This window comes from Spinacia oleracea, chromosome 6 (genome assembly GCF_020520425.1).
Source record: "Spinacia oleracea cultivar Varoflay chromosome 6, BTI_SOV_V1, whole genome shotgun sequence".
In the NCBI taxonomy this organism is placed as follows: domain Eukaryota; kingdom Viridiplantae; phylum Streptophyta; class Magnoliopsida; order Caryophyllales; family Amaranthaceae; genus Spinacia; species Spinacia oleracea.
In genome coordinates, this window is record NC_079492.1 from 68672189 (window position 1) to 68681393 (window position 9205).

At 32.8% G+C, this 9205-nt stretch overlaps 1 protein-coding gene across 2 annotated transcripts; it reads left to right on the forward strand.

Moving 5' to 3' along the window:
- Positions 1-3114: 3114 nt before the first annotated feature.
- Positions 3115-8841, forward strand: LOC110794219 (anthranilate N-benzoyltransferase protein 2). 2 transcript variants are annotated; one of them, XM_021999168.2, is made up of 3 exons: positions 3115-3266; positions 3383-4083; positions 7926-8841. In XM_021999168.2, the coding sequence occupies exons 2-3, from the start codon at positions 3390-3392 to the stop codon at positions 8591-8593; spliced, it is 1362 nt and encodes a 453-aa protein (XP_021854860.1). In that variant the 5' UTR covers positions 3115-3266; positions 3383-3389; the 3' UTR covers positions 8594-8841. The 2 variants fall into 2 exon arrangements, with proteins under 2 accessions (XP_021854860.1, XP_021854862.1); XM_021999170.2 differs by having other exon boundaries at positions 3117-3266; positions 3380-4083.
- The last annotated feature ends 364 nt before the right edge of the window (positions 8842-9205 follow it).

The window sequence follows — 9205 nt, forward strand, 5'->3', positions numbered from 1 at the left end:
ATTCAATAAAAATCTTCTAATGTTTGTACAATGTATATAGTTTTTTTTTTTTTTTTGAATGAATAGCATAAATAAATTGCGTAAATAATCAACTTTGGTAATGTTTTCGATCTTCTTCTTCTAATTGACACACACGAGTCCATATCCTCTAGAGTTTTAATAAAACTCTACAAGGTAGAGTTTTATCTAAATCATACATCTTAAAATCAATGGCTCATATTAATCAGAAAAAATAGGGGAACTTTTGGAAAGATAATATATGAATCATTGATTTTTCATTCAATGGTTGATATGCTCAAAATCTACCTTGTAGAGTTATTTTAGAACTCTAGATGATCCAAAACCGACACGAACACAAGTAGAGTATATAAGTTTTTCACTTTTACTTACTTTTACTTGATATGCTGAAAATTTATAATATTCACCCTCCTTTACCATATGATCAAATTAGTCCAATAATAATGGAAAAGGAAAAATAACTAACTACTTCGAGTTTGAAATAAGTCTAAAAACAACAAAGAGAGGGATAAAAGACTAGTGACCGCAACATAACTTAATTTCATGTAAGGAGTATTTGAAAATTTAGTGGTACATATTTTCTTTCTTTTTTCTTGGTTAGTATATATGGATACAAAAACAAATGAATATCGAGAAGTCAATTACTCCTTTCGTATTTTATAGGAGTTATACATTGACGGGTATAAAGATTAAGGAATGTGATTTGATTTTCTTATAATAATAATAATACAAGTGGTGAATGTGTTAATTTCTTATTCTAGATATTTGATAGTGGGTGAATAATTTATTGTGAGAAAATATGAGGTGTATATACATGGCCCTAAACCCTAAACCCTAAGACAACCTTGATGAAGAAAGAAGCGAAGTTTGAATGGAATGACCAGTGTGAGGAAGCGTTCCAAGCCTTAAAGACGCGATTGACAACCGCGCCACCATAAGATAGAGAAAAATAATAAACAATGGATGAGTGAGGACCTTGATATTGAGTGTTATACAGTCAGAAATGTATACTTATGAACTCCTAACAAAGATACGAAGGTGGTGATATACACCTTCCGATATTTTTAGGTGTTACATGTTGACCGACACAAGTGTTAAGAAAAATTAGATGAATGTTATATACTCCCTACGTATTTTAAAAAGAGATACACTTTAACCGGCACATAGTTTTAGGAGAGTGAGTTGAATTTATTAGAATAAGATGAAAGTGGGATAGTGGGTGGATTATTTATTATAGTAAAAGGATGGTGTGAGTAAGTGTAGAGACCACAAGAAAGAAATATTAATGTAATGGGAAGTGGAGACCAAAACTTGTCAAAAAAGAAAAGTATATCTCTTTTTAAAATACGGTCGTTTAAGGAAAGTGTATCTCTTTTTAAAATACAGAGAGAGTAACAATGAAGCAAGTTGGTTAGTTGAGGATAAAGAAATAGAAAAAAGAAGAAGCAAGTGGTCTTTAAACCAATTGTTTGTGATTGTAGTAGAAGTAGGAATAATAAAGAATTTTAAAAGTGAGTGTAAAAGTCCAAAAAATGAACATGTAACTCCTAATCAAATACGGCCGTAAGTAGTAATTGTAACCCCTAAAAACATTCGGAGGGTGTAACTTCTTATGATCATGGGTGGCCATGGTTTGGTTTATTCTTACGTGGATCTGGTCCACAATCTAATAATAATCCATTCATGAAAAAATCTTATGCATCACAAATAATAATACTAATAATAATAATCATAATAATAATAATAATAGGAAATAATAATAATAATAATAATAATAGGAATTTTTCAGTTCCCCTGGTTCATCAATCCATCTTTATAATAATCATAAAAAAGTAATATTTCCGTGTTTCGTGTAGGTTTTTTTTTTTGGTTTATTTGTTCTTATGGGTATGTTGTTGTTTAGTTTTGCTTGATACGTTAATGCATAACACCGAGTAATAAATTGTATTAATATTTCCGTGTTTCGTGTAGGGTATTAACGTATACAAAATATATTTTAAGAACGATCCAGGTATGGTTTCATGATTTTTTTTAACAAGTACACAAAAAAGTAGCCCTAATTGTTTGTTTTTGGTTCTTAATTAATAAATGATTTGCAGCCATTGCAGGTATATTCTCCATATAATTAAGGTTTCATTTCGTAAAACTTTAGACTTAAAGAATTGTTTGACATCGTCCTCATTGAATAATTTTATATGGTGTGGATTATGTATTTTTCGAAATAGACAAGGTTTCATTCCGTAAAACTTTAGATTTAAAGAATTGTTTGACATCGTCCTCATTGAAGAATTTTACATTTGTGGATTATGCACTTTTCGAAATAGACAATTTAGTCTATTACCTACCTAAGTCATGACCAATAATTTTTTTGTTCTTGGATGTAGCACTACGTACTATTAAAGCTATTATAAAGTTGGATGAAAATCTCATGAAGTGTACCCACCTACAAAAGGCTTAACATTAATTATTTTTGCGGTTATTTATTAATTAACATTTCGGTATTAATTAATTAATTAATTTAAATAGGATAATACCAAGGGCAGTTATTTAGTAACTGTCATATTGGTTTTCCTATTTAATCCAATGCATTAGGTTAATGTTAATCACGTTCTTCACATCTCTCACAATGTCAGTTTCTTCCAAAATACATGTTCATGGAGAATGGTTTAATTTGCTGTATTCCATTCGTAATTGTTGTTTCTCATAAATTGTTGTTATGGTAAAAAGATAGTGCATGTTCAAGGATAATATTTTTTAAAAAAAAATATAGTCTAGATAATTAATAATAGTGATAGAATTGATGTCAAAAATCATCTAATTCTAAACCACCCGCCGTATATATATCCTTATGATTGATTTTTTTAAAAAAAAACAATATTCGACAAAAAAATATAATAATACAAATAGAACACAAAAGAAAGAATAATTTGTGCATCGCACGGGCATCTATCTAGTATAATTCTAATAAACGGTACAAAATAAATAAAATTTTAGTTGTTGGGGTTTTTTTAAGCATGGTCTACAATTAATTTAGTGTGAACTAGTGAACCAGGTCCATTTAAGATTTAAAGTCATAGCCTGGGGCCCTGGGCTAGATGTGCCATTGGTACTACTGACATTTTGGACCTTATAAAAAAAAACCAACTAGATCGAAGTGGTTGTACTTGTACCACACTGTATTGATAGTTGTATGATAAACCGATCGGAATACATCACCTTGGAAAAAAATAGTTAGCTGGTGAAAAGAGGTATGCATTCTAATCTATTACTCCCCAAATTTGGTTTTGTTTCGGTGGGATTTGGTTTTGTTTAATTGGAAAATTTGTTGTTGGTTAAATTTAATTTGATGGGGTTAAATTAGCAGGTAAAAGATGAGCATGATTAAAGTGAAAGAAACTACGATAGTGTGCCCAGCCGAGGATACGCCGAAGGAGAGTATATGGTTGTCAAGGCTAGACATGATAGGGTCACCTTATTCACATTTGAATGTTATGTTCGTTTTTCCTAATATTAGTAACGCTCCTGACTTTTTCGACTCTAATGTTGTTAAAGAGGCTCTAAGTAAGATCCTCGTGCCATTCTACCCCTTGGCAGGCAGGCTAAAAGTTAACAACGAAAGTGGAAGACGTGAGATCGATTGCAATGGAAAAGGGGTCGTATTTATAGAGGCAGAAACTACGATAATGCCACTCGTAATTGACGATGATTTTGGAGAAAAGTACATGAGTCCGGATTCTGAAATTGGGAAGGATCTATTTCCCAAGTGTGACTACTCCTCCGCCAGGGAGGATCTTTCTTTGTTGCCTTTACTATTTGTGCAACTCACTCGATTCGAATGCGGGGGTGTTTGTCTTGGGTTTGCACATCATCACCATTTTTCAGATGGAGCTTCTTTTTTCCATTTCGTTAACGAATGGGCAAGACTTGCTAAGGGACTCGACGTTGCTATTTACCCTGTTCATGATCGTGCTACGTATCTTGCTCCACGTCATCCTCCTCAGGTTAACTTTCGTCATTTGGAATATGAGCCATCTATTCCACCCTTGATCCCCAAACCCGTCACAGGTACCAAGTACTACTATATATTCTCGGAACTCTGGCCTAGTTTCTTTCTTCTTAATTATCAATATCTTTGTACTGGTTTTTTTTTTTATACTTCATATGAAAACATGTTTTCGGTAGTCTGTCTAGCTTTTCTTTCATTATAAAACAAAATAACACCAAAAAATTTAGTGAAAATATGTTTAAAGAAAAAACTAGTAGAGTATTTGAAAGGGTGGTTACCAAAGGCCTAGGATCGAATCTCATCTACACTATTTATCATTTTGTTTTTTATGGCCCTCTCTACAATAAAAAATAAAAAGGAATAGACTATTAGTTGTGTGTGTGTGTGGGGATATTTGGTGTAAGTAATCAAACCGAGTAATATAAACAAAAAAGTAATTAAAGCAAGTTGACGGTAGAGATGGATTTGTTCTACAGGATCTGAATCTTCAAATTTAGGATTCAGCGGATCTGGATCCGAAACCGCTTATGACGAATAGGATATGGGTTTAGATCTTGTTTTTGAGATCCAGATTCGTAGTTTATAAATAAACGTAGTTTATCTTGTTTAAATAAAAAAATTGAGGAAACTCGATGCAAATTAATTAATCGTTAAAACGCATGAAAAATACCAAACGTAAAGAAGAAAAGAGACGGAGGGAGTACTTTTTTTTTCTTTGTACAACATAACATAAATATAACATTTTTTAAAGGAAAAAAAATTACATGTGGATTCCGATCCTACACGCGGATACGTCGTATTTGTATCCAAATATTTTAGACTGCAGATCAAAATCTGGATCCGTATACTCTCTCCATCCCAATTTAATCGTCGCACTAAGCTTTTCAAGGAGTTTTATGCAATATGTTATTTAATCTTATCTGTTATAATTTAATAGAAAAATAGGTGAGGTGAGATATAATGGAATAATTTTTTAATTGAATGTGGGAGAAGGTGGGGTCCTAATTTTGGGTAGTTGAAAGAAAAAGGTAATAAACTATTAGTGAGTCAATGCTATAAAAGAAAATGTGACAACTAAATTGGGACGGACGTAAATGAAAAGTGTAACAATTTAATTGAAATGGATGGTATGGAAAACACATCTAGATTTGTAAACAAGATCGATCCAAATCCTATTACCCCTCCGTATTTAAATAGGAGATACACTTGGCCGAACACGGGTATTAAGGAAAAATAGTTGAATGAAATAAAATAATGAAAATCAAGTAAAATAATTGAGGATCATTAAATTTTAGAGGGATGTGGTGTGGGGGTTTATGAAATTAATTGTTTAATATGGTAATGGGGTTGAAGTATTATTTAACTAGTCTTATATGCACGCGATGCGTGCGAATATAAAAAGACAGATATATGCGAGAGTAGGAAATTTGATGCATCAGGATGGCTTTAGCCTGGATGATTTAAATGCATTTGTTGCACCTCCGCCATATTTCTCTCCCACTCCCTCTTCCTCTCTTTTATCTGCATACATTTTGTTTCCCATCAATTCGATCAGCATACTCGAATAATAAGCGTCGATAACATATAGAAATAAAAAAATGATAACAATTAAGATGAGGGGAGTTATTCTAAGCATAAAGAGGTGAAAATGATTTTTATTTTCTTATCAGTTATGAATAAGGGAGAATCAAGGGATTTGTGCATGTGAACTGTTAAAACTTTTTAAAGATTTTGTTGACTTTCGAGATATATTCATATACTACTTGGGTTTCCTTATTTCCTTGTTTTAATCAAAGAAAGAAATATTCTTTCTTAGTCAGTGTTAATGGAATATCATAAATCACGCTGATATATACTCATATATCAGTATATCACGCTGATTATATGCGCGAGAAAACTTCTAGTCATAACGCTAAGTTGCTACAATTTTTAAATCATTAAATAAGTATATTTTAATTGAATTAAATTGTGAATTGTGGAGGGTAATTTAGTCTTTTTGATTGGGGACACTAAAAGTGGGATTACTGAAATGAACCTCCCCTATTCACTTATATAATAGAGATTAGATGGTGGAGTTGAAAAATTACTAAAAATGACAAGTTTATCTCCTATTTAAATACGGCCAAAATAATAAATATATCTCCTATTTTAATACGGACGGAGTACTAACCGTCCCTAGTTGAGGGTACCAGGGACCAGGGTGGAAGCCAATGAAAGGTCAAAGATTTCAGTTTATATTTGGAGTTTTAGACAGCTGGATTGTTATTAGCTTTGACATTACTCCATGAGGCCCTGGGCAGCCTGGCAGTTAAATGATTTTGGGCTTTACTCCATGGGCCCTAACGACAGCTTCTTCGGCCCTGCCCCCAAATACGGCCTACCCATGTTGACAATTATACTCTGTACTAAATTTTCTGAATACTCTATCCGTCCCATAATTATACTGATGTTTGACAAAAAATACGGGTATTTTTAAGAAAAATGAAGTACAGTATTCCCTCAGTTTATTTTATGTTTCCACAAATCAAAATGGGTGTTTATTTATTTATCCACTTCTACTTTATTTTGTTTTTGAAATCATTTATTATTACCTTACCCTTCTTTCCATAATAATTACACATTTTCAGCATCTTTTTCCTACTTTATCCACTATTATCCTTTAATTTATTGCATCACTTATTTTTATTCACCACTGAAAACAAGAATCTACAATAAATGAGAACTTAAAAAATGGAGTGGAGTGCATGACAAAAGGGAAAATGTTTGGTTGACCCTAAGGGTTAGCAACCCCTAAGATACATATAACATAAAATAATATATAAGCATAATTAATTGGAGAGAGAAAGTGTTGTATGTAAAGTTTCAATGTATTTGTAACCAATCAAAATTCAATATTGAAAGGGTTACCAACCCTTAGGGTCACTCTATCATTGTCCTCTCTCATACCCACATGGGTTACATTTTATTAAGACTCATGTGACAAGTGTATTTATGTTGGATTATCTTAGATTTCAAAGTGGACTAACATTCAAGAACACAGGGAGTACATGTTTTTGTTTTGTTGTGTTTTCAATGCATTTTTAATTAATATAATACATGAAAAATGGAATATAGTACATGTTTTTATTTTATTCTGTTTCAATGCATTTTTAATAAATATAGTACATGAAAAATGGAATACATATTTTTATTTTATTCTGTTTCAATGCATTTTTAATTAATATATTACGCCCTCTCAAATACTCCCTCCGTATTTATTTATTTAAGAGATACACTTGGCCGGGCACGCATATTAAGAAAAAGAATTAAATTAAATAAAATAATAAAACAAATGGGGTTGAGTAGATATTTTAATAAGAAAAACAAGTGGGGACCATATCATTTTAGGGAGTGGGTGTGAAGGTGGGGTGTAAATATATTATTTAATTAGATGGTGGGGTTAATAAGTTACTAAAAATGACAAGTGTATATCTTAAATAAATACGACCGGAAAAGACAAGTGTATTACTTAAATAAATACAGAGGGAGTAAAAATCATTGAATACTCCCTCCGTCCCTTAATACTCGCACCGGTTTGACCGGTGCGGAGTTTAAGATATTTGAATTGACTTATTAATTTAATGGGTGTTAGTTGATAGTGGGATATTTTTTTTTTAATATAGTTAGTGGGAAATGTGTAAGGGTGGGAAGTAGTTAGTGGGGGATGATGATTTTTAAATGATTTTTTATAGGGAGTAGGGGTGTAGGTGGGGTAGTAGGTAAGTGTGAGAAATAATATAATATTGTTAAAGATTTCTATTTATAGAAGCGGTGCAAGTATTAAGGGACGACCCGAAAAGAAAAGCGGTGCGAGTATTAATTACACATGAAAAACTTGTTAAAATATTTACTTATTTTTCAGGTGATGTGGTGAAGGAAATAGAGTGCGTCTTAAAAATAAGTAAAGAGCAAATTGATGCCTTGAAACTAGAAGCAACGTCTGAGGGAGTGCTAAGTTATAAGCCGAGTACATTTGAAGTGTTATCTGGGCACGTGTGGCGTACCGCATGCAAGGCGCGTGGATTAGCCGATGATCAAGACGTGAAACTAATAATACCAACAAATGGACGATCCAGATTGAAGGATCCGGCATTGCCGCAAGGGTATTGTGGGAATGTCATGTTCTTTTCCATATGCGTTGAGAAGGCAGAAAATGTGATACGAAAACCACTATGGTATGTTGCCAATAAAATTCACGAGGCGATAAAACGTTACGATGATATTGAATACGTACGATCCAATATTGATTATGTGGAATCACACCTGGATCTAGCGGTTCTCGCGGCCACTATCCGTGGCCGTAACAGTTTTACTTGTCCGAACCTTTCGATAAATTCATGGGCCAGACTACCCTGTTATGAGGCGGATTTTGGGTGGGGCGGCCCAGAATTAACGACTGCTAGTAGAATCCAATCTGAGGGGAAATCATACATCACTTCAAGCTCAAATGGGGATGGTAGCTTTTCAGTTTTCATCAAGCTTTTCACGCCTCACATGGCTCTCTTTAAAGATTATCTGTATGACTTCTAACTTGATACATCCACACCTTCAAATCATGTTTAATGTTTTTTTTTTGTTTTTTTTATGTTGATTTGAGTCGCTTTGGGTGATGTTTAAAGTCAACATCAGTACGTTCGTCTTTGTCCTGTTAAAATAAGTCGTATTTTTTAATGATTTATTAGTAGTCCTACACGGTTTTACTAGTCCCTAAGGATTAGAGTTTACGTGGACAAAAAAATTGTATGTTATTTATGAAAAACTTGACGTCAACAATCCCAGATATGGTCGTTTTGCTCAAAATAATCCCAACTACTCCATCCGTTCCCTTTTTATCTTCCTATTTGGAATCTGGAAGGGAATTAAGAAAAATAGAATCTTGTAATGATTGGGTGTAAGAGTAATGATTGGGTATAAGAGATTTTCTTTTAGGAATAAAGTAAAGAGAGAGAAAAATAAATAAATAAGGGAGATGAAAGATGTTTTATTAAAGTAATGGAAAAATCAGAAAATCAGTTTAATGGGGACACAATTGGTGAGATGGGGATCCTCAACAAAATAAATGGACCAATGAGCATTCAATGCTCAATTACACACAGATCATCCACCCAAAAAACAACTGCCCTTTTTTTTCATCAGTTTTTT